The following is a 27,561-nucleotide window of genomic DNA, read 5'->3' on the forward strand; positions in this document are numbered from 1 at the left end:
TGTTTACCAAGTTTTAAGTAATCTGAAATAATTCCCAAGTCCCATTCCTCTTTAGTTACAGTCAGTAATGTGCCATTGAGACTATAATTGGCCTTTAGGTTTATTTGCCCAGTCCTTCAGTTTTTTATTATCACTGTTCATTTGATCAACCCCTACCGGAACATCAACTCTGTTACAAATGTTAGTATCGTCAGCAAACAAACAAACCTTCCCCTGAATCCAACTTCCAATATCACTGCTGAACATGTTAAACAGGAAAGGCCAAAGAACTGACCCTTGGGAAAAATTCCTAGTAACTAACCCCTCATTTGAATGTACTCCATTAATTGAAGCCCACTACCTCTATCCTTAAAGGGACACTGAACGCAATTTTTTTCTTTCGTGATTCAGATAGAGCATGCAATTTTAAGCAACTTTCTAATTTACTCCTATTATCATTTTTTCTTCATTATCTTCATCCCCACACATTGCAAACTCCCTAATAAAAGTTATTAAACCCTAAACTGCCATCCCCCCACTTTGCAACTATTAGTAAAAGTTATTAACCTCCAATCTGCCATCCCCCCCACAATGCAATCCACTATATAAACCTAATAACCCCTAAACTACCAACCACCAACAACGCAAAATAAATAATTATCCTATTAATACCTAAACTGCCAACCCCCCACAATACAAACAACTAATTAACCTATTAATCTCTAAACAACCAACCCCCCACATAGCAATCTACCTAATTATACCAGTAACCCCAAATTTGCCAGTCCCCCACAATGCAAAGTATTAATCTAATAACTAAGCCTGCTAACCTAACACCCCATTATGAAATTATGTAATTAAATTACAATTACATACAATAAAAAAAATAATGACTACATTAAAAATTATTTTAAAATTACAATACATAAATAAACCTAAATTACTTAAACAAAAACCTAACATTATATTAAAATAAAAAACTAAGAATACAAAAATAAAAAAGCTAAGATTACAAAAATATAAAAGCTAAGATTACAGAAAATAGCAAACTAAATGATCCAAAATAAAAAAGTTATTCCTAATCTAATACCCCCTTAAAAACAAAAAAAGACACCCCAGAATAAAAACCCTAATCTAACAATAAACTACCAATAGCCCTTAAAATTGCCTTTTGTAGGGCATTGCCTTAAGTAGGGCTATGACTATGGCACTATGCTGAAATGCGTAAGCCACTTATTGGTACGCTCCTACTTAACTAAACATATGGGTACTGCTGTCCTGTATTTTTTTAAAAAATTTGGAATAAAGTTTACATTTTTATCTTTCAAGCAGTGGTGACCTTTTTCCATCTTTTGCGTTGCCTTAAAGGGACACTGTACCCAAAAAATTTCTTTCGTGATTCAGATTGAGCATGAAATTTTAAGCAACTTTCTAATTTACTCCTATTGTCAAATTTTCTTCATTCTCTTGGTATCTTTAATTGAAATGCAAGAATGTAAGTTTAGATGCCGGCCCATTTTTGGTGAACAACCTGGGTTGTCCTTGCTGATTGGTGGATAAATTCATCCACCAATAAAAAAGTGCTGTCCAGAGTACTGAAACCAAAAAAAAGCTTAGATGCCTTCTTTTTCAAATAATGATAGCAAGAGAATGAAGAAAAATTGATAATAGGAGTAAATTAGAAAGTTGCTTAAAATTGCATGCTCAATCTGAATCACGAAAGAATTTTTTTGGGTACAGTGTCCCTTTAAGTCTAACAGATCTTTTTCTAATAAAAAGTCCCCCCTAAAATTACAACCCCCCAAAATAAAAAACAACTAACTAAAAAAAAAACATGAATCTACCCATTGCCCCTAAAGGGGCATTTGTATGGGCATTGCCCTTAAAAGGGCAATCAGCTCTTAAACTGCCAATACAAATAAAAAATGCAATAATGAAAAAAACACCCCTCAAAAGAAATAACAATAAAAATAGCATTAACCCCAAAATAGGTACTTACCATTGTTGAAGTTTGGACATCCATCTTTTTCTGGGCATCAAAAATCTTCATCCAGACGGATCCATCTTCATCCAGCGCAGGACCATCTTCCATCTTCATCGCGGTGGCACGGAGGCAGCGCGATCATCTGACACGGAAGTCCTCTTCATGCGATCGTCCGCTGTATACTAAAGATTGAATGCAAGGTACCCCTTTTATATTGTGGTACCTTGCATTCCTTTTGGCTGAAAAATTCAAATCAGCCAATAGGATGAGAGCTGATTACATCCTATTGGCTAATTTGAGGGTAATAAGGGAGAGAATGGCTATATTTTTTTTCTGAGGCTGGAATGTGACATGCTGCTCCCCCCCCCCCCCCACACACACACACACACTGTCTGCATGAAGGTCAGTGACCTAGTAGCTGTGAACAGTACAATGAGCAGGAGGCTCACTGACTTCCTTCACTTTGCAGTCCTCACTCCTCAGTGTTGGGGAAATGAAGCTTCTTGCATGCTTCAGAGAAAGGCAGTGGGACTGGCACTCAAACAGTCTGATCAGCAGTCATAGAATTAGGTGGATAACTGCATCCACACTAGCTGCAAACATTTATCAATTTTTATGTCTCTGTTCACTAAATAGTACATTGTGTGGTAACCTTTTTTTTTTTTTTAAATATTTTAATCAAAAAGTAAAGAAAAAAATTGGGGACTCACTCTTACTATGGGCATCATTCACAAGAAAATCATACAATTGTATTGGTCTACCCACCCTGTATTTTAAAGACCTCTGTTCCCAGTGATAATGACAAGTAATGTCAAGATCCAAGTATGAACCCTTACACAGTTTCCTCCAATTTACCGCTAACACACAGGCTGACCCAAATTATGATATAGTTTTTGACTGACCCAAATTATGATATATTATGTAAAATAAGTCCACTAATTGATTATATTAACAAATTAATTTGCTGAAGTATATACACCATCTAAAAATATTTGTATTGAAGAGTCCCTAATACTTTTCAAAGGTAGATTGCAAATTATTCAATAAATAAGAGAAAATGATGGTATTAAATTCTATAAACTGTGTGAGCGTTCCACAGTCTACTTACAAAATGTTATAGTGTATGAATTGAAAGACTGCCAATTAGATCCACCTGTATCCCCCTTTTCAAAATCATATAAAAATGTTTCCTACAGCAATTAGACTCCAAGAAACAAAATGCAGGGGAAAAAGCAGCATTGCAGAGTAAAGAACTCCTAGCAGTTAAATTTAGTGACAAACAAGTTGTGTATTTGCTAACATCTATACACATTGAGGGAACCAAGGCAGTTACTCTCAGAGATGAAGGGAAACAAATGGAAAAAAACTGTTTGCATTTTAGACTACAATAAATACATGGGTGGAGTAGACCTCTCTGACCAGATGATGAAGCCTTATCTTGCCCCAAGAAAAAAAAAAAAATCTTGTATAAAAAGCTTGCTGTCTATGGGCTCCATATACTAAGCAGCGAAAGCTGCTCCGGAGCCTTTGCGGGGCAGGTTCGCATATGCGAGCCTGCTTCCCGCAATGTAAGAAGCAGCGGTCATTAGACCTCTGCTTCCTACACCCTACGCCACCTCTTAGCTGGCGAGGCAAAATCACTGAGAGCACGCTCGCTCTCAGTGATTGACAGCCCCTTCAGACGCGTGATTGGTTGCGCGATTGAAGGGGCGGGAATTACACACTCCGATCAGTGTGTAATGATACATACGGGCAAGTGGATCAACAGATCCGCTGCCCGTGTGTAGCGAAGGCGGGCGGACAGCTTCGCGAGTTGAGAAGCTGTCCGCCCGCCATTTAGTACATGGCGCCCTATATGAGTCAGACTTTTTAACTTCTATATTTTGTACAAAACCTCTGCATCTGGCAAAAAGCTCCCCTACCTAAATTACCAAACAGAGGTGATTGCAAGCCTTCTATTTGAAAATAGCAAAACACCCCAAAACCTTCAGTGTGAGAAAAATTACAAGACTAACTGCCAGACATTTCCCCAGTTATACCCCCCACACAGCAAAGAAGGCTGGTTCCCAAACATGCTGCGGAGTTTGCACAACAAAGGGAAAGACGTTTCACTGTATGACATGCCCATCAAAACCTGGTTTATGCATCAAAAAATGCTTTGAAATGTATCATACAGCTGAAAAATATTGGTAAAAATTCTGGTTATAAATTAATTGCTAATCCCAAAGTCTGAGTAATTTTTTTTTTTAATCATAACCCTTGCCATAAATACGGATGGCTGGTGGCATGAAAATGATATAATTTAATACTGGCAGTTATGCCAGAGCAAAGAAGAGATTAACCCTTTCTCCAAAGTCCTTTCCGAACTGTGATTAACAGCTACAACTAGCAGCCTTCTAATTACAAAAAAACAATGACAAGCCCATGCATGCCTGCTATTTCAAAATAAGGGACCTTAAAAAATGTCTTTAAATAATTGGACTGTTCACTGACTGTACATGTTTTCTGTAAATAATGTCAATGAGAACCCCACTGTTTGAGAAACGTATCTTTTTATTCTAAATTATTGTATTTGGCATTTTTCTGACTGCCAGCTGTTAGAGTGAAATATACCAAAATAGGCCTCAATCAATACCTTGGTTTGTCTGTTCTTAAAATTTATACAGTTTATTTGGGCAGTTATGCAATAGCAAATAAATAATTAACCCTTTGCCTGAACATATCTTTAAACTCCCTTTCAAAGTTGTGATTCACTGCAATTAGCAGCCTTTTAACTACCAAAACCAGTGACAAACCCATACATGTCTGCTAATTCTGAACACAGGGAATCAGAGAGAAGTCTCTGCAAGCATTTGTCTCACAACTGCACATGTTATGGGTAAATAATTTCAGTGGGAAACCCAAAGTTTGTGAAAAAGTTAATAATTATTTTATATGTTTGCATTTGGTGCACAAAAACAAGCAAAAATGTTGTTTGGGCACTGATCCAAATTCCAAATATGACAAGTGTGTAAGCCTATAGTCAAGTAAATCCACTATATATTACTATTAAGGGCTGGTAAAAGAGCTGATTACTTTGTAATTTAGGATAGGGTAGGGCATTTTATTATTTTTGGGGGGGGGGTTATTTTATTAGGGGGCTTAGATTAGGTGTAATTAGTTTAAACTTCTTGTAATTTTTTTTATTTTCTGTAATTTAGTGGGGGTTTTTTTAATTATAGTTTAGTTTATTTAATTGTATTTTAGTTTAGATAATTGTAGTTTATTTAATTAATTTATTGATAGTGTAGTGTTAGGTGTATTTGTAACTTAGGTTAGGATTTATTTTACAGGTAATTTTGTAATTATTTTAACTAGGTAGCTATTAAATAGTTATAAACTATTTAATAGCTATTGTACATAGTTAAAATAAATACAAAGTTGCCTGTAAAATAAATATAAATCCTAAAATAGCTACAATGTAACTATTAGTTATATTGTAGCTATATTAGGGTTTATTTTATAGGTAAGTATTTAGTTTAAAATAGGAATAATTTATTTAATGATAGTAAATTTAGTTTGTTTTATTTAAATTATATTTAACTTAGGGGGGTGTTAGGGTTAGACTTAGGTTTAGGGGTTAATAACTTTATTATAATAGCGGCGACGTTGGGGGCGGGAGATTAGGGGTTAATAATTGTAGGTAGGTGGCGGCGATGTTAGGGAGGGCAGATTAGGGTTTAATAAAATTTATTATAGTGTTTGCGAGGCGGGAGTGCGGCGGTTTAGGGGTTAATACATTTATTTTAGTGGCAGCGATGTCCGGTCGGCAGATTAGGGGTTAATAATTGTAGTTAGGTGGCGGCAAAGTTGGGGGGGCAGATTAGGGGTTAATAAATATAATGTAGGTGTCAGCGATGTTAGGGACAGCAGATTAGGAGTTCATAGGTATAATGTAGGTGGCGGCGGTGTACGGTTGGCAGATTAGGGGTTAAATAATTTTATTTTAGTGTTTGCGATGTGGGGGGGCCTCGGTTTAGGGGTTCATAGGTAGTTTATGGGTGTTAGTGTACTTTTTAGCACTGTAGTTAAGAGCTTTATGTTTCGGCGTTAGCCCATAAAGCTCTTAACTACTGACTTTCTTTGGCGGTAGGAGTCTTGGCGGTAGAGGCTGTACCGCTCACTTCTTCCAAGAATGGTAATACTGGCATTAGGCAAATCCCATAAAAAAGATAGGATACGCAATTGACGTAAGGGGATTTGCGGTAGCCAAAAGTCGCGGAAGAAAAGTGAGCGGTACACCTTTACCTACATGACTCTAAATACTAGCGGGCATTAAAAAGCAGCGTTAGGACCCCTTAATGCTGCTTTTTACGGCTAACGCAGAACTCTAAATCTAGATGATAGTTAACACAATAATTTAATTGGTAAAGCTTAACAATTGTTTAATACTGTATTTGATTAGAAACTTTATTTTCACCATATATGGCAGTGAACAGTTATTAATATGTAATAATTCAATCATTGAATTCCCCACTATTTATCACCATATATGGTTTTAAAACTATTGCTTGCAAACAATGTGGAATTAAACACTCCTAAAGAGCACAAAGGGTTCATTATTTGTATGTTAGCCTTATTTTAAAGTCATACATTACTAGACAATTATAAGAACATGTCTTAAACATGTATTAATGAAAGAAGACCATGATTCACATTCATGAGTGATGCACATATTTACATTTTTACACTTTGATTGCATATACTGTCTAGTTTATATAATATAAATAAAGAATGTATATTATATAGAATAGATTAGAGATACAGTAGATTATGTAATAAATAATTTATTAAAAAATATTTTGGATATTTATTTCAAGGAACATAATAGTTACAATGAAATTTCACATATGCTTTTTACATTGTAGTAAAAACATTTTTTTTAAATATACTTTCATTATACAAAAAAATGCAGGAAAACATATTAATGTTTAGCAGCATACATGCATATGTTGTGGATGGCCTGTGCAATAATATTCAAACAACGCACATTTTAAGAAAGCTAACAGTAGCTTGTATAATCAAATATGAGTCATCATTAACTTTTTAATAACACTAGTATATCACTTGTATATCAGTTGTGTTTGAAATCTATAATGCAGGGTTTCCACAGAACATATGTGTATGCCACTGATACAGCTTTTGTTATAGTAATTTCAGATAATACAGACTTTAAATTACAAATAAAAGGACACTTGCACAAGTTTAATATTTTGAAACATATTTACTGTATTTTTATTGATGTTTTAAAGAGGACTACACAATAATACATTACAAACTCAAAATATCAAACATCCTCATTTTTGACAAACTGAAAAAAAATCAAAAAAACAGCAAGATTTGTATATCACATCACTATTGTAAGTCTTGCATTGCACTTATATTATAACGCCTATCATAGACCTAAAAAATGTATAGTTCAAATATCTCTAAAAAATTGTACTGATAAAACAGGCTAATGCTGGCACGCAGGGGCTTAAAGTGAATGTAAATTTTGATGATAAAGTGCCCAGTTTTTAAAAATTCAATAAAAAACAGGGGCACTTTAATTCATCAAAATTTACATTTCACTTGTGTTGTGGAAATACCTTTTAATCTTGACAGCCGCTGCATTGCTTACTCCGCCCATCAAAGAGCCTCTTCCTGGGTCAAAAATTAGGAATCCAGCTTCCTCCAATCATGGCGTTGAATTAGACAAGGATTCCCCCGGGGGTAGCCATTATTGGAGGATGACCGATCCATCATTTCTGACGTTGGAAGAGGCTTGCAATGACTGGGGGATGCTGGAGTGGCTGTCAAGATTAAAAGGCAAGTATTTTTACAACATGAGTGAAATGTCAAATTTTATGAATTAAAGTGCCCCTGTTTTTAATCAGATTTTTAAAAATCGGGCACTTGATCTTTAAAATTTACATTCACTTTAACTCACTTAATATTCAAAAGCAAAAGAGTGGAACTCCCCAGCACTGCAAGATCTCTCTCATTTCTGCATGAAGGAGAGACAAGTCCAGTGCAATACAGCACTGCATGATATGATCGTTTTGTTACACTTACATCACACTAACTATCATTGCATTAACATTTTCCAATTTCTAATTTAAATTTTAATACATTTAGATTTAGCTCTAGCAGTGATTTTACAAATTCTGATTACGTTTTGAAATTGTCTGTGTTACTTTATCAAATTAAGACTATACTTTGTATGTTTCTATTTAGCTTTTACAAATTACATTGCACAATTTAATTAATAAAATTGACTGTTTCAGAAAGTGGGAGGGACAGGGCAGTTCCCTTGGCTTAACATGGGAGTTCCAGTGTATGTCTGAAGCTCTTTCACCAGTTTTGTGAAATTTTGTAAGCAGTTTACACAAGCTGGTCTCACTGATTTAGCTTGCTACCTGTATGCATGCAACGTTTGCTCAAAATTCACAATACACTTATATTAACTAACAGAGAAGTAATATATACTAGAATATAGACAAAAGCAAGATAAATTGTAGTGAAAACAATTCAGTTTAATTTGTAATTGATGCAGTCTTTAAACCTTATATCTCCCATGTGAAATGTTGTATTCCAGAGAGGTGCAGTGCTTTCTATGGAAGGCACCTTTCATCTCTCTGGCATTTCCAGGTTCCTCCCCTTTTCTTGAAAATATCAGTGAGTTTAACCCCTGTGAAGTCTGCTTTATAATCTCGCTCCAAACTAAAGAACATTTGATTATGTTGCCCATATAAAGTAATCAAACTGTCTGGGAAACTGATATTTTTTTAGTATGCAAAGTGCTGTGTAATTTGTAAATGATACACATAAATATACAAAGTATGAGACTGATTTGTTAATGTTAATCAGAGACTATGATTTTACAATCAAAATGACAGTCATAAATACACTTTTTTATACAAAGTAAAATGCAAAACAGAAAGGGCATAGTATAAATGTAATAAAAATTAATCTGAAGTGTAAGGTGATATAAAATTCAAAGCACAAATTGTAAATGCAGCAGAACATCATGTCATGCATCGCTGTATTGAACTGGGCTTGTCTATCTTTCACATACAGAAATGCAAGGGTTAGGGGAGAGTGTTATGCTAGCCATTGGTAAGTTTGCTGTACAGTGGCTGTCTAAACAATATATTAAGTGTATATCCAAAAACAGGTGATATGCTTTTATGCAAATTCAGGATGTCTTGGGGCACCGCATGTTTAGTGCAGTTTCAACTTGTAATATGCTCTCTAATCCGGCCATGCTAAGTTTATAGTTTCTGCACTGTTAGCGTTTGAGCCAAAAATAAAAAAGCGGACTAATTTATATCAGAAAGTGAAACTGTAGCCAGGGATTACACTTATTGCACATGTGTAAGTTTTAAAAAATAAATAAATAATAATAACAACTGCGTAAGTACAGGGCACATTGAAACCAGTGGTGTCATTATATTAGTCAGTGATGTCATTGCTGATGTCACCCACATTGACTGGTAGTTTATTAGAATGCAACACCACACTTACATTTGCATGAATAACTGTGGAAGTATTCAAGTGTACTTTATATATCCAAATTCCTATAACTCCCTATTACTTTAATACTAAAATGTGTGAGCCTTTATATCTTATCTGGGATCACTTTTTTGCTCTGTTGTCTATAGATCACTTTATATTTAATATTTATATCAAATAGTATTTGTATCAACATTTAACAGGCATACAGCATACTTCATAGTTTTACAAATGCCCAACATATATTTTAATAACAACTGGGATCCATTCAATTTACTGGAAATGTAGAAAATTTGTATATACAAATTGGGGTCAGTAATCTGACATTTTCAATACTCTGATACACACACACAAATGATCAGTTATAAACCAACTAGATTACCAAAAAAAATAATAATCGTGCTACTACCAATTAATCTAGAAATGTAGAATTAATAATATAAATTAAATATTTAAAAAACTTTTATTGAGTAGTTCATCAGTTTGATTAAAAAGTTGAACTGATGCATTGCATGCTTAGAAAGTTTCTAAGAAATAATTTTTATTATTAGAAGAGAAAGCAAAGCTGGAAAGAAAATGCCAATATGTAGACCCATACTTCCATTGGTGCATTTCACAGAAACACCTTGAGTAGTTGTTACACTAAGACTGTCACAGATACTTTTAGTAGCACAACCCCGGATTGCTGTTTTTGTTCCTGCAAAACACAAAAGTATATCCATTACTAATAGCTGCAAAATAGGAAGAATGTTATCTGTTTATAATGGTTGAAAATATCATATAACAATTGGTTTAGTGTAATATGTTTAATCACAACAAAATTATTAAAACTGTATAGTAGCATCTGTATGAGATGTCACCACCTAAACATGTACTGTATTGATTATTCATCATTAGTTAGATGTACAGATCAGGGATAATCAATTATCTAATAAAGGGACTTGACCTCCCATGAAAAAAATAAAACATTGAATGCCAGTTGCTTAATTTTCATTCTGTTTCCTGACTCCCACTTCACACTATTTCACTAATAATTTCAGCCGGAGTAGAATATGAGCTCTAACATCAGCAACACAACTAAATGATGGTGGCTGTGAGATGATCTGTATTACTAAAACAATCACTTGACAGTTGTACAGACAAAAACTTTATTTGATTCACATGACTTTAGTCTTTTCAATTAGGAGACATTGTATATTTCTAAGGTGACAGTTTTAAAAATCACTAGAATGCACAAAATAGCTTCTGGGTGATCTTTATTACTACAACAATCAGTTGGCAGCTATATAGAAAGGATACCTTTATTAAAGGAGCAGTCAAGTCAAAATTAAGCTTTCATGATTCAGACAGGGCATACAATTTTACACAGCCGCTCCAAACCCACAATCCAGCAGCCGATTAATGACTCATGCTGATGACGTCAGACGCCAACAGGAATACTCTGCAGCAATACAAGTGATACCAAACCAATTGCAGAAAATATTGTAGTGAAAAAAGTCCAGTAGCACTTAGCAGTGAAATTCAAAAAGACGTTTATTCCAACATATAGGTAAAAAATACAAACACGGACAGGTTGACTGACGCGTTTTGCGCCCCCTAGTGGCGCTTCCTCATAGACTGAGGATAAAACACATATGGCCCCCTTTTATACCGGTCATAGATGTTAACATATTAACTCTTTAATGTCTAAATCCAATTACAACTTAAAACATTAAAATAACATAGTATGTCACGGTTAATATCCAGTTCATAATGTGCAGAGGTTTCCATCTAGGAAAAAATTATATTATTATTACATACCCAACTGTTTCAATTGCTGATATACACTATACTGATAAATTACTAAAACCCATAAGAAAAAGATATATCCTCATAAGTGACAAAGGGGTACACATTATTGAACTTTAAAAAAATCAAAGATAATATATTACATATTATAATGACAGTCACTCATCTTAAACATGACAACACAAATCAATATTGGTGAATGAATAACAAATAACAAATAATAGCTAATATATAATTAATATATAATTAATACAAAGCAGAACTAGCTCACATATTGCTGACATTAAATTTACAGTATGCTAACCTAAATATACCATGTTAAAAGTTTCTCATGCTTCGTAACGTCATACCACCAATATGACACCTAATATATCAATGTAGTATCTCTGACTAAAAAATTCTCAAACTTTCATAATTATATGAGGCTGACTGCTATAACCAACAATTGGAATATAAATTTAGTCCTAATAAGACTATATTATTATAACATTTCTTCCTTCATATTAAATTAATAATGTGTTGATACTCTCTGTCACAAAATATGCATACTTAGTAGTCAGGAAAATATATATACAAAATCTAAGCTGATTAAATATTTTCAGAAAAAATATATATTTACATAAAATAACTGATATCTCACTCAAGGTTTAAACCAGTGGGAACCCTGGTCTAAAGTCTGTATATCCAATACAATTCCTTTTTATCAAGTATTTTATATTTGTTACCACCCCTAGGGGGAATTTTTTTCACATCAATGATTTTTACTGTGAAATCGCCAATATTGGTAAAATGAACAAGGTTAAAATGCCTAGATACAGTTGAATCCTTGCAATAATTCTTGACATCATTCACATGTTCTCTTACTCTTATATTAATCTCCCTTGCCGTCTTACCGACATACTTAACATGGAAGATATTGCACTCTAATAAATAGACTGCAAAAGTGGTCTTACAATTAGCATAAAATCCAATATCATAGGTCACCTCATCAACAGATGATCTAAATACATTTGATATTTCCATCATGCTACATGTTAAGCAAGTTCTTGCTCCACATCTGAAGCTCCCTTTCTTTCTTAACCAGTGATCACCCCTGGTGGTCACTACATCTGAAACCATGCATGGAGCCAATCTTTAAACCTTGAGTGGGATATTGTCACGCCGCACCTCTCTAGCCATTACTAGGGGTGCAGCATCTCCTTCCTGCTTGTTGTCAGGGGCAGTGTCGGCTCAGGATTCATGCGGCACTGACGTCATTGCTGCACTCTCCTGATGCTGATGGGAGCTCTCTGGAGTGAATCCAGCACCTATTTAAACTCTCACTATAGGTGTTGCCTAGTGTGCTCCTGGGTGTGACAGATCGTTCTTTCCTGTGCCTCTTATCGCTGCTGAACCTGCCTGCCTGACTACTCTCCTGCCTTGACCATTGAACTGCTGGATTGTTTGCTGTTGCTGAACTTGCCTGTCTGACTACTCTTCCTGTCTTAACCCTTAACCTGCTGTATTGCCTTACTGTTGCCAAACCCTGCCTGTCTGACCATTCTAGTGGTTGCCCTTGGACTGCTTTACTGTTGCCAAACCCTGCCTGCCAGACCATTCTAGTGGTATGCCCTTGGACTGCTTCACTGTTGCCAAGCCCTGCCTGCCTGATTATTCAAGTGGTTTATCTTTGGACTGGTCCACTGTTACCGCTGAGAACTGTCCTGCCTGTGGTGAGTGCCGTTCTCCTCATCTCTATCTTTCTCTGCTCTGGGATATTCCCTATCATTCCGGCTCAACGCCGGGATAACAAGACTACTGGCTGAGTTCGGTCGGATAGAGGAGTATCCCACAAGCATTACATTATACTTGGGCCATGCAACCAAATGAGGTGGCACAAGCGGTTTATCTTCAGGGACAGATGTTGGGAACCCATACCACACAGCTGCAGAATATGTATTCCAACCTAGAGGCTATTACCGCTCAACTTGCCTTACTAGTTGCAGAGAGGGATGCTGCTCCTGTTGCTACACCACCAGCCCCTACAACCAGTCCTGAGACTTCTTCCTCCACTTCTGGAAGTATACCCCGAATATCCTTGCCCCAACAAGTATGATGGTACTACTGACTGCAGGGGCTTTCTAAATCAATGCAGGCTGCACTTCCGCAATGATCCTCATAACCTTCCAGTCTCATCAGTCAAGGGTCACCTTTATCATTTCATTGTTAAAAGACAAAGCTCTAGCCTGAGTATGTCCCCTTTTGGAACAGAATGCTACACTCCTGCTTGATGCTGATGAGTTCATTACTGCTTTGTCTACTGTGTTTGGGACTTCTGGCCGTACGTCTGCTGCAGAATATTCTCTCCTGGATCACTGCCAAGGCAGTAAAACTGTGGCACAATTTGCCATTGAGTTTTGCGCCTTGGCACTGGAAACCACTTGGGATGGCAGTCCTCTCAAGGCAGCTTTCAGGAGGGGTCTCCATGAACGCATCAAAGTTGAACTCACTTATCGTGATATTCCCTCTTCTTTGGATGATTTTATAGTGCTTTGTATCAATTTGGACTCCCGCTTTCAGGAAAGACAAGCCGAGAGAGACAGAACTAGGAAGGTCCTTCCCTCTCGACCTCCTGATTGGCCCAGTTTCGGCAGCAACCGCTACCCCTTCAGCTACTCCAGTTACCTCAGTAGAAGAACCCATGGATCTCTCCTCCTTCAAACCTTCAGAGTCTGAAAGACAGAGAAGAAGGAGACTAAGACTATGTTTTTATTGTGGATCTAACACCCACCTACTGAAGGACTGTGACATTCGGCCGGGAAAAGCCAATGCTTAAGGGATAACACTGGGGTACCTCTAAGCATGGTCTCAACAAAATCCCCTCATTCCTCTTGACTCCTGGTGCCTGTTACACTTACCTTCCTTCAGAATACTGTCCACACTCAAGCCTTCATTGATTCAGGGGCAGCTGGAAACTTCCTGGATCACCATTTTATGATTCAAGCTGGTTTACCTCTTCTGCAGAAAAGACATTGTCTCAAAATAACCAACCTGGATGGCACCCCCTTGGTTCAGGCGTGATCTATTTTGTGTCAGTGCCCCTAACCCTGACTGTGGGAGTCCTCCACTCTGGACAGCTGCAGTTTGAGGTCATTCATTCCCCAGCTTTGGGTACACAATCCACAGTTTGACTGGGCTGAGTGACAACTGGCCTCCTGGGGTACCTCCTGTTTCCACTCCTGCCTTGCTAAAGTTATTCCTCTGTCCCATATTCCCATAGCCAGTATACAGACTATTTCAAACCTTCCTTCAGTATACACAGACTTTGCAGATGTGTTGCCACCCCACCGTCCTTATGACTGCAAGATCGACCTCTTTCCTGGAGCCCCACTTCCTAAAGGGAGAACTTATCCACTCTCCAAGGCTGAAACCAAATCCATGGAGGAGTACATCTAAGAGAACCTAGCCAAAGTGTTCATTCGCCCTTCCTCCTCTCCTGCTGGGGCTGGCTTTTTTTTTGTCAGTAAGAAGGATGGTGGGCTGAGACCCTGAATTGTCTACAGGGCCTTGAACAACATAACCATCAAGAATTGCTATCCCATACCATTGATCACCAAACTGTATGACTCACTCCAGATTGCTTGCTTTTTCACCAAATTGGACTTACGTGGGGCATACAATCTGATTCGCATCTCTCCAGGCCACGAATGGAAGACCGCCTTTAACACAATATCTGGGCATTATGAATACCTTGTAATGCCCTTTGGGCTGTGTAACGCCCCTGCAGTCTTCCAGGCATTTGTCAACGATGTCTTTTGTGACCTCCTCCACCGCACTGTCATTGTTTATCTGGATGATATCCTTGTTTTCTTTTCCATTTTAGAGGAGCATTATAAGAATGTGAGACAAGTGCTTCTTCACCTCAGAGAGAATTATTTGGTAGCCAAGCTAGAGAAGTGTGAGCTTGATCAGGAGCAAATCCAATTCCTTGGTTATGTCATCTCGAAGAAGGGTTTTGCCATGGATCCTGCTAAACTCACAGTTCTAGAATGGCCTCTTCATCTGACGGCCGACGACTGAATGACTGGTCCTTTAAGTCCAAGATGGCGTCCCTTAAAGTCTGATTGGCTTATAGAATCCTATCAGCCAATTGGAATTAAGGTAGGAAAAATCCTATTGGCTGATGCAATCAGCCAATAGAATTTAAGTTCAATCCGATTGGCTGATCCAATCAGCCAATAGGATTGAGCTAACATTCTATTGGCTGTTCCAATCAGCCAATAGAATGCAAGGTCAATCCTATTGGATGATTGCATCAGCCAATCAGATTTTTCCTACCTTAATTTCGATTGGCTGATAGGATTCTATCAGCCAATCAGAATTCAAGGGACGCCATCTTGGATGACGTCACTTAACCCCTTAATGACTGAGGACGTGCAGGGTACGTCCTCAGAAAAAAGGCAGTTAATGCCTGAGAACGTACCCTGCACGTCCTCAGTCTGGAAAGCAGCTGGAAGCGATCCTGCTCGCTTCCAGCTGCTTTCCGGTTATTGCAGTGATGCCTCGATATCGAGGCATCCTGCAATAACATTTTTAAGCCATCCGATGCAGAGAGAGCCACTCTGTGGCCCTCTCTGCACCGGAGATTGTTGGCTTACCGGCGTTGGTGGGTGGGAGGCTGGTGGGAGGCGGGTGGTGGCCATCGATGGCCTTGGCGACTTGCAGGAGGGGCGGGATCGTGGGCGTGGGCGGTCGGGGGCGCGCACTGGCGCGCGCGTGCACGGAAGGGCGGGGGCGGGCGCGTGCACGGGGAGGGAGCGGGTGGGAACCGCTACACTACAGAATAAAGTAAAAAAAAAAAGCATACAAAAGGGAATAAAAGTTTTTTTATTTATAAATCAATTAAGGTGTTGGGGTTTGTCTGTTAGGGGGGGTGAATCTACACTACAGAATTTATATTTTTGTTTTAAAAAAACACATTTTTTTCTTGAAACTGGGTACTGGCAGACAGCTGCCAGTACCCAAGATGGCCCCCAATAATGCAGAGGGGGAGGGTAAGAGAGCTGTTTTGGGGGTGGATCAGGGAGGTTGGGGGCTAAGGGGGGATTCTACAAAGTAGCATATGTAAATATGCTAAAAAAAAAAAAAAGAACAAATTAAAAAAACCTTTTATTTTAGTACTGGCAGAGTTTCTGCCAGTACTTAAGATGGCGGGGACAATTGTGGGGTTGGGGAGGGAAGGGAGCTGTTTGGGAGGGATCAGGGGGTCTGATGTGTCAGGTGGGAGGCTGATCTCTACACTAAAGCTAAAATTAACCCTGCAAGCTCCCTACAAACTACCTAATTAACCCCTTCACTGCTAGCCATAATATACGTGTGATGCGCAGCAGCATTTAGCGGCCTTCTAATTACCAAAAAGCAACGCCGAAGTCATATATGTCTGCTATGTCTGAACAAAGGGGATCCCAGAAAAGCATTTACAACCATTTGTGCCATAATTGCATAAGCTGTTTGTAAATAATTTCAGTGAGAAACCTAAAATTTTGAAAAATTTAACGTTTTTTTTAAATTTGATCGCATATGGTGGTGAAATGGTGGCATTAAATATACCAAAATGGGCCTAGATCAATACTTGGGGTTGTCTACTACACTACACTAAAGCTAAAATTAACCATACAAGCTCCCTACATGCTCCCTAATTAACCCCTTCACTGCTGGGCATAAAACACGTGTGGTGCGCAGTGGCATTTAGCAGCCTTCTAATTACCAAAAAGCAACACCAAAGCCATATATGTCTGCTATTTATGAACAAAGGGGATCCCAGAGAAGAATTTACAACCATTTATGCCATAATTGCACAAGTTGTTTGTAAATAATTTCAGTGAGAAACCTAAAGTTTGTGAAAAAATTTGTGAAAAAGTGAACAATTTTTTTTATTTGATCGCATTTGGCGGTGAAATGGTGGCATGAAATATACCAAAATGGGCCTAGATCAATACTTTGGGATGTCTTCTAAAAAAAAATATATACATGTCAATGGATATTCAGGGATTCCTGAAAGATATCAGTGTCCCAATGTAACTAGCACTCATTTTGAAAAAAAGTGGTTTGGAAATAGCAAAGTGCTACTTGTATTTATGGACCTATAACTTGCAAAAAAAGCAAAGAACATGTAAACATTGGGTATTTCTAAACTCAGAACAAAATTTAGAAACTATTTAGCATGGGATTTTTTTGGTGGTTGTAGATGTGTAACAGATTTTGGGGGTCAAAGTTAGAAAAAGTGTGTTTTCTTCCATTTTTTCCTCATATTTTATAAAAAAAATTAGAGTAAATTATAAGATATGATAAAAATAATGGTATCTTTAGAAAGCCCATTTAATGGCGAGAAAAACGGTATATAATATGTGTGGGTACAGTAAATGAGTAAGAGGAAAATTACAGCTAAACACAAACACCGCAAAAATGTAAAAATAGCCTTGGTCCCAAACGGACAGAAAATGGAAAAGTGCTGCGGTCATTAAGGGGTTAAAGGACCAGTCATTCAGTCGTCGGCAGTCGGATAAGGAGGATGCTCTGCGTCGGATGTCTTGAAGATGGACCCGCTCCGCTCCGGAAGGATGAAGATAGAAGATGCTGCCTGGATGAAGACTTCTGCCGCTTGGAGGACCTCTTCTGCCCGGATCAGATGAAGACTTCTGCCCACCTGGAGGTCCACTTGTGCCCGGCTGGGTGAAGACGTCTCAAGGTAGGGTGATCTTCAAGGGGTTAGTGTTAGGTTTTTTTAAGGGGGGATTGGGTGGGTTTTAGAGTAGGGTTGGGTGTGTGGGTGGTGGGTTTTAATGTTGGGGGGGTATTGTATTTTTTTTTACAGGTGAAAGAGCTGATTACTTTGGGGCAATGCCCCACAAAAAGCCCTTTTAAGGGCTATTTGTAATTTAGTATAGGGTAGGGAATTTTATTATTTTAGGGGGCTTTTTTATTTTATTAGGGGGATTAGATTAGGTGTAATTAGTTTAAAATTCTTGTAAAAAAAAAAAAAATCTGTAATTTAGTGTTTTTTTTTTGTAATTTACTTTATTTAATTTAATTGTAATTAATTGTAGGTAGTTTAGTTAATTGGTTTAATTATAGTGTAGTGTTAGGTGTAATTGTAACTTAGGTTAGGGTTTATTTTACAGGTAATTTTGTACTTATTTTAGCTAGGTAGTTATTAAATAGTTAAACTATTTAATAACTATAGTACCTAGTTAAAATAAATACAAATTTGCCTGTAAAATAAATATAAATCCTAAGATAGCTACAATGTAACTATTAGTTATATTGTAGCTAGCTTAGGGTTTATTTTATCGGTAAGTATTTAGTTTTAAATAGGATTAATTTATTTAATTATGTTACATTTATTTTGTTTATTTTAAATTATATTTAAGTTGCGGGGGTTAGACTTAGGGTTAGACTTAGGTTTAGGGGTTAATAAATTTAATATAGTAGCGGCCACATTGGGGTCGGAAGATTAGGGGTTAATACATTTAATATAGTTGCGGCAACGTTGGGGGGGCAGATTAGGGGTTAATTTTATATATATATATATATATATATATATATATATATATATATAAAATGTAGGTGTCGGCGATGTTGGGGGCAGTAGATTAGGGGTTCATAATTATAATGTAGGTGGCGGCGGTGTCCCGAGCGGCAGATTAGGGGTTAATAATATTATGCAGGTGTCAACGATAGCGGAGGCGGCAGATTAGGGGTTAATAAGTATAAGATTAGGGGTGTTTAGACTCGGGGTTCATGTTAGGGTGTTAGGTGTAGACATAACTTTTATTTCCCCATAGGAAACAATGGGGCTGTGTTAGAAGCTGAACGCTGCTTTTTTGCAGGTGTTAGTTTTTTTTTCAGCCAGCTCAGCCCCATTGTTTCCTATGGGGAAATCGTGCATGAGCACGTTTTGCCAGCTTACCGCTACCGTAAGCAACGCTGGTATTGAGGTGAGATGTGGAGCTAAATTTTGCTCATCGCTTACTTTTCTGAGGCTAACGCCGGCTTGCAGAAAACTCGTAATACCAGCGTTGTCTTAAGTGAGAGGTAAGAAAAAAAGGAGCGTTAGCACCGCACAGCCTTACCGACAAAAACTTGTAATCTAGCCGATGTTTTGTACAATGTTTTTGCTACAACAACAGGAAATTAAACATTTTTGCAACAACAAAATGAAACATTTTTATTCATGAAACATTTTTATTTTTCAAAATTAAACATTTTTATTTTTCAAAATTAAACATTTTTATTTTTCATATGTGGATTTTTCATATTTTCTACCATGTTTTTTACAACAACAGGAAATTAAACATTTTTGCAACAACAAAATGAAACATTTTTATTCATGAAACATTTTTATTTTTCAAAATTAAACATTTTTATTTTTCATATGTGGATTTTTCATATTTTCTACCATGTTTTTTACAACAACAGGAAATTAAACATTTTTGTGTTATTGTGTTCTTGGACAGGCCGAACTGTCTGATGCACATGTATTCTGTCTGAGAAACTTTAAAAGCATGTTGTGGGGGTGGGACCGAGGGAAGATACGTTCCAGAGAGTTCTGTTCTAATCAGAGCCACAACTGCCTCTGGGAACCTAACCATGGGTCCCCTCCCATGCTTTTAAAGGTTCTCGGATGGACTGGACTTTTACCCAATGGAAATTTGTCTGTCTGATTATTATCTGTCCCACACAAATTCTGTATGAGGACCTTTAAAAGCATGTAGTGGGGGTGAGACCCATGGTTAGGTTCCCAGAGGTTGTTGCGGCGCCCCGAGGCTCTGATTAGAACAGAACTCTCTGGAGAATATCTGCCTTTGGCCGTTAATGAAATTCAAAGAGGATTCAGGAGTCCCAGAGAAAATTAGTGGTTTAGAGCTTGTGAAATAGAGCAAACATTTCCAAACAAAGTAGTGTTATCCAGGTATAGACACTATGCACACAGCACTTTGATAAGATTTGGCCATTAATGCATGATCTTATCTGATTGGTTGTGCATCCAGTGACCTCACAGAGACACAGACCAATCAAATCATGCATTAACGGCCGAGGGTAGATATGCTCCAGAGAGTTCTGTCCTAATCAGAGCCTTGGGTGCTGGAACCACCTTTGGGAACCCAATCATGGGTCCCACCCCCCACGACATGCTTTTAAAGTTTCTTGGACAGAAATCATGTGCAACAGACAGTCCAGTCTGTCCAAGAACACAATAACACTAAAATATTTAATTTCCTTTTGTTGTAAAAAAAAATACATGGTAAAAAACATGAAAAATCCACATATAAAAAATAAAAATGTTTAATTTTGAAAAATAAAAATGTTTGTAACAAAACATGGTACAAAGCATATGAAAAATCCACATACAAAATATAAAAAAGTTTAATTTCCTAATGTAACAAAAATATTGCACAAAACATAAAATGTTTGTGTAATTCAAAATAAAAATGTTTAATTCACTGTTGGTGTGTTTTCCTAGCATTACCCGGGTAAAGCCCAAGGTATGATTTTATTAGCTTTATCCAGAAGTGTTTGGGTAATACTAGGATTACCTGGGTAAAGCCCAAAGTATGATCTTATTTTGGGCTTTACCCACAGCCACTGGGTAATTTTAGGATTTCCCGGATTTCTGGCTTTACCCGGATTTCTGGCTGTTTTCTAGCACCCCATCCTCTCACTTTAACCCTTTATAACTGCTTTGTATAGTATGTTGTTGTTTTTTTAAAGCTCATCTTTATTTTTTAATGAATGGGTATAGATTAACTTTTAACCAGAGGTCTGGCACACAAATAGTGACACTGAGCAGCACTATTCATGTTCCTCCCTGTACACCCTGCAGCATGTATAGCTCATAAGTGTGCCGTAAAACATGGCCGAGGTGGCAATCCTAGTCTGACCTCTGGTTAATTGCTCTAAGTGCAAAGTAAATCTGCAAACTTACTGAAGCATTAATCAGTCACTTGTAATGGCTGTTTATTTAATGTGCCAAAAGAAGAGATTAAAAAGAAGGCACCACAATAGTGCAGGGTCAATGGTATCAGGTATACCCCCACTCCAATAGCCTGTACTTACAGAATAAAAGGCACTTAAGAAGTGCTACAAACACCTTCTGGGCTCTTACAGTCTCCCAGCAAACTGCTCCTCGTCACTTCACGACTTCTCCGTATTCCTTGTTCTATTTCCACTGTATCAACCAGTGTAGGATTCTTATAAACCCCAAAGCTCTATGTGTGTCCAAAGAGTGTAAGGCAATCACAAGGCTAGGGTTATTAAATATAAGGTTCTAAAATATATAATGTGAAAGTCCGTGGAAAGTCTAATAAGAATAAAAGACTTTATTAAAACAAAGTAACACAACGTTTCACGGTTACAAACCGTTTCTTCAGGTGCATTACAAGTTTAAAATTGCCACAAATTTAAATACGCTTCTCAGCGTCCTCAGGGTTACACTGCGCCTGTGCTGAAACTCACTCTCTCCATTTGCTACAACCAAATTGCTGAATGACCGGCTGATATTCCATTCATACTTTGTAAGCATCGAGGTCTAAGGCTAATTTGATTGGTGTATACGTGGGCCAATGAAAGGAGTGATAGTGCTCACACCTCTATTTCTCTATTGGATATTATGTCTCACTGCAAATAATTGCATGTCTATCCTAATTCAACAATGTTTCACTGTAACTTGGTGGAGGTAGTCTTGTAAGTCTAAATTATATATTTCGGATAAGTGAATACATACTGTAGATGGGAAATTATATATTTCGGATAAGTGAATACATACTGTAGAAGGGAAATTATATATTTCGGATAAGTGAATACATACTGTATCATTGTATGACTAGTATGTTTATCTTCATGACAAGACTGTAAGGGGTTAAACACTGTGTGACTGCGTTGCCACTCACTTTCTAGTTTTATTATCTTTTTAGACTAACGAGACTACCTCCACCAAGTGAATTAGGATAGACACGCATAATATCCATAAGAGAAATAGAGGTGTGAGCACTATCACTCTGTTCATTGGCCCACGTATACACCAATCATATGAGCCTTAGACCTCGATGCTTACGAAGTATGAATGGAATATTAGCCGGTCATTCAGCAATTTGGTTGTAGCGAATGGAGTGAGTGAGTTTCAGCACAGGCGCAGTGTAACCCTGAGGGCGCTGAGAAGCGTATTTAAATCCGTGGCAATTTTAAACTTGTAATGCACCTGAAGAAACGGTTTGTAACCATGAAACGTTGTGTTACTTTGTTTTAATAAAGTCTTTTATTCTTATTAGACTTGCCACGGACTTTCACATTATATATTTTAGAACCTTATTTTTAATAACCCTAGCCTTGTGATTGCCTTACACTCTTTGGACACACATGAGCTTTGGGGTTTATAAGAATCCTACACTGGTTGATACAGTGGAAATTGAACAAGGAATACGGAGAAGTCGTGAAGTGACGAGGAGCAGTTTGCTGGGCGACTGTAAGAGCCCAGAAGGCGTTTGTAGAACTTCTCAAGTGCCTTTTATTCTGTAAGTACGGGCTATTGGAGTGGGGGTATACCTGATACCATTGACCCTGCAATATTGTGGCGCCTTCTTTTTATCTCTTCTTTTGATACTGCAGAATTGCACACCAACTACTCTTAGATAAGTGTGACAGCATCGTTATTACCTATTAATACTGTGGGACATCACCATATTGCTGGAGTGGAGATACATTTCAAACTGTTAAGTGAATTTATACACCAACAGTGTTATGCATTTATATGTTTGATTTGATGACACATATATGGATATTTATTAAGTATCTAACAGAAAGTAATAATATCACACTCTTTATTGAGCTAGACTTGGCACTATATTGTTGCACTTTATGTTTGATTTGCACATTTTTGTGTGATTGTATACACGAATAGTGTTTTGCATACTGTATATATGTTTGATTTGATGACACATATATTGATATCTGACTAAGTTTCGAGCAGAGAGCAATTCTACATATACTCTTTATTGAGCTAGACTTGACAGCATATTGTTGCACATCTAAGTCAGATTTGCACAATTTGGTGTGATTGTAGTGTAATAATAATACACATTTTTATGAGTAGGCACGTCCAATTTATTTTTATTTTCGACATTATTTAATGTACACCTGCAAATGGGCAAATTTGCCCCTTTACGGGAGCACACTAAGATATCACTCCACTCTTAATCTAGACCTTTGGTTTCATATCCATTTAATGATGATCAGTTGCATCAACACAAGAAGTTAACAATGGCACTAACTGAGTGGCAATCCCCACAAATTGATTAATATGTTTTTATCCCTATTACAGCATAATGTGATTGTGCTGTGGATCAATTAATATCTTAATTTGTGTGGGTTGGTGCTGTACATTAGCTAAATATTAAAAAAAAATAGTGGATAACAGACTATCCACTGAAAGAATGCACTTAGCACTCTCTGCCCAGACTTGAAGACAGCTGTATTCCGGGTGGATTAAAACATAACTTTTTACATAATAAGGATAAAAAACTAACATGAATAATTAAAATACTAACTCTGCTACGCTCCTTAATCAAATAGACATATATTAATAGCTATGTTGGTTGGGTAATATGGCCTTAAATAAAGATAAATATCACATAGCTTGTCTAAAATAATGTTGAGTTGAGTTCGCTAAATTGGGTATATAGTCAGGTCCACTTGTATCATAACTGCCTTAGTACATAAATTGGTGATTATGCTATGGGCACTATTGCGCTATAGTAAATTATAATAATTTCATATATGTTTAGGAATAGTGTCCATTCTCATTAATAAAGGTTCCACAACTGGTCACTTAAATAGTGAGTACACACTAAATTGGCTGGGTAGTATAGAAATCTCTATATCCTGAGATTTGTGATTAACTAGTAATCATTAAACATATATGTGTAGGTTAATTATAGTCATATACACATGTATTAATTACATAGTCAAAATCTTCTCATGATAGATAGATATTATGATATTATAACTTGATAATACTAGGTATGCAATTCCAATCAAGTCAACTGTGCATTATAAGTCAATCAAGTTCAATATTATATATCTACTGATGATTTTTAAAATATATTATTACAACAGTATATGAATAGCAATGGTCACTCTGTTATTATCATATTAGGAGTATACTGTGTATATCAGATGAATCTAATAGAAGTGTAACTTATTACACATACATACTTTGTGGCAATAGGTTAATGTTAGTGTTACCCACTCGTTAAATTCCAACCTTAAATTACTTTAAATATGGCGTGAGTGAAGTGTATCTTGGTGCTTTCGTTTTACCTGCATGGCAAACGATACTTATAAGGCCGTGGTTGAGGGGTTAAACTCCCATAATGTTTATCTTGACTGATAATAATTATAAATAATCGATTATTAGTTTATAGGCTTAGAGTAGTTTCTGCAGTATGAAGCAGTTGTGATATTTACATTCTATCTAGATTCCTGTTTGTAGCGTTACTAAAAGGGATGTTCCTATATGAGCTGCAAACAAGCTAAGCCGTGGCTTGTGCAAATAGTTGCTATTACTCCCTGTGTACGCTTATTCACTACCCATTAAAATGAGGTTTATTATCAGTTTGTCATAAACATAGCAAATAGATTGTGCTATGATATTATAATTTCAAGGAGTTTAATAAATTCTCTTATGAGTCTAAAGCCTTAAAGTAAATGGATATTGAATCCTTCACTACACATATGGGAGAGCCTGTACCTTATCCCAATCTAAAGTATGTTTGATCTTCTAATCAATATGCGGTAGAAATCGCTTCTATGAAATACTTAGGAATTACGAATATGTGGAATAAGAGGACGCTCCTCTATAAACCACTTTGATTATTGCTGTTATCGATTAGATATCTATCTATTTAGGCTCAAATGAGCTGTTTTGTTCCCAGCACTAGGGAGCCACTATTGGTAATTCAGCGTTCAGTCTCAGCTAGATATAGGGACCGCTATAGTTAAACTAATACCCCATGTTTACAATTAAAGTTTCTATATAACTAGAGATAAATGCTAGATAGTTAAGTTATTAGCTAGCATTTATCATTTATCATTTATCATTATAACGTTTAGTTACTAGCTAGCATTTATCTCTAGTTATATAGAAACTTTCGCCTAGATTACGAGTCTTGCATTAGCCTTAAAAAGCAGCGTTAAGGTGTCCCAACGCTGCTTTTAAATGCCCGCTGGTATTACGAGTCTGGCAGGTACAGGTGTACCGCTCACTTTTTTTCCGCGTCTCGAGCATACCGCAAATCCCCTTACGTCAATAGCATATCATAGCTTTTCAATGGGATTTGCCTAACGCAGGTATTATGAGTCTTGGAAAAAGTGAGTGGTACACCCTCTCCTGTCAAGACTCCTACCGCATTTAAAAGTCAGTAGTTAAGAGTTTTATGGGCTAACGCCGTAACATAAAACTCTTAACTAAAGTGCTATAAAGTACAATAACACCCATAAACTACCTATTAACCCCTCAACCAAGCCACCCCCCCCCACATCGCAAACACTTAAATAAAAGTTTTAACCCCTAATCTGCCGACCGGACATCGCCGCCACTTAAATAAATATATTAACCCCTAAACCGTCGCACTCCTGCCTCACAAACACTAGTTAAATTTTATTAACCCTTAATCTGCCATCCCTAACATCGCTGACACCTACCTACATTTATTAACCCCTAATCTGCCGCCCCCAATGTCGCCGCTACTATATTAAATGTATTAACCCCTAAATCTAAGTCTAACCCTAACACCCCCTAACTTAAATATAATTTAAATAAATCTAAATAAAATTACTACAATTAATTAAATTATTCCTATTTAAAACTAAATACTTACCTGTTAAATAAACCCTAAGATAGCTACAATATAACTAATAGTTACATTTTAGCCATCTTAGGGTTTATTTTTATTTTACAGGCAACTTTGTATTTATTTTATCTAGGTACAATAGTTATTAAATAGTTATTAACTATTTAATAGATACCTAGCTAAAATAAAGACACATTTACCTGTAAAATAAACCCTAACCTAACTTACAATTACACCTAACACTACACTATAATTAAATGAAATCCCTAAATTAACTAAACTAAATTAATAATTAAATTAAATAAACTAAAGTATGAAAAACAACAAACACTAAATTACAGAAAATAAAAAAATAATTCCAATTTTTTAAAACTAATTACACCTAATCTAATCCCCCTAATAAAATAAAAAGCCCCAATAAATAATAAAATTCCCTACCCTATACTTAATTACAAATAGCCCTTAAAAGGGCCTTTTGTGGGGCATTGCCCCAAAGTAATCAGCTCTTTTACCTGTAAAAAAAATACAATACCCCCCAACATTAAAACCCACCACCCACACACCCAACCAACCCTACTCTAAAAGCCACCCAATCCCCCCTTAATAAAACCTAACACTAAACCCTTGAAGATCACCCTACCTTGAGACGTCTTCACCCAGCCGGGCCGAAGTCCTCCACGAAGCCAGCCAGAAGTCTTCATCCGATCCGGGCCGAAGAGGACCTCCAGATGGCCAGAAGTCTTCATCCAGACGGCATCTTCTATATTCATCCATCCGGAGAGGAGCGGGTGCATCTTCAATCCAGCCGACGCGGAGCATCCTCTTCAAACGAAGTCCAACTGAAGAATGAAGGTTCCTTTAAATGACGTCATCCAAGATGGCGTCCCTTCAATTCCGATTTATTTCTATCAGCCAATCGGAATTAAGGTAGGAAAAATCCTATTGGCTGATGCAATCAGCCAATAGAATTGAGCTTGCATTCTATTGGCTGATTGGAACAGCCAATAGAATGCGAGCTCAATCCTATTGGCTGATTGCATCCTTAATTAGAATTCTATCAGCCAATCAGAATTGAAGGGACGCCACTTGGATGACGTCATTTAAAGGAACCTTCATTCTTCAGTTGGACTTCATTTGAAGAGGATGCTATGCGTCGGCTGGATTGAAGATGGACCTGCTCCGCTCCGAATGGATGAAGATAGAAGATGCCGTCTGGATGAAGACTTCTGGCCATCTGGAGGTCCTCTTCTGCCCGGATCGGATGAAGACTTCTGCCCGTCTGGAGGACCACTTGTGCCCGGCTGGGTGAAGACGTCTCAAGGTAGGGTGATCTTCAAGGGGTTAGTGTTAGGTTTTATTAAGGGGGGATTGGGTGGGTTTTAGAGTAGGGTT

The 27,561-nt window shown here is 37.2% G+C and overlaps 1 protein-coding gene across 1 annotated transcript in view; it reads right to left on the minus strand.

The window, feature by feature from the left end:
- Window positions 1–10,023: 10,023 nt before the first annotated feature.
- Window positions 10,024–27,561, minus strand: part of LOC128638979 (phospholipase A2 inhibitor gamma subunit B-like) — a 68,617-nt gene continuing 51,079 nt past the window's right edge. The window contains exon 5 of the mRNA XM_053691121.1: window positions 10,024–10,193. Coding sequence (XP_053547096.1) covers window positions 10,024–10,193 — 170 coding nt within the window. The remainder of the gene's footprint in view (window positions 10,194–27,561) is intronic.

The sequence above is a fragment of the Bombina bombina genome, chromosome 8, assembly GCF_027579735.1.
Source record: "Bombina bombina isolate aBomBom1 chromosome 8, aBomBom1.pri, whole genome shotgun sequence".
Classification (NCBI taxonomy): Eukaryota; Metazoa; Chordata; class Amphibia; order Anura; family Bombinatoridae; genus Bombina; species Bombina bombina.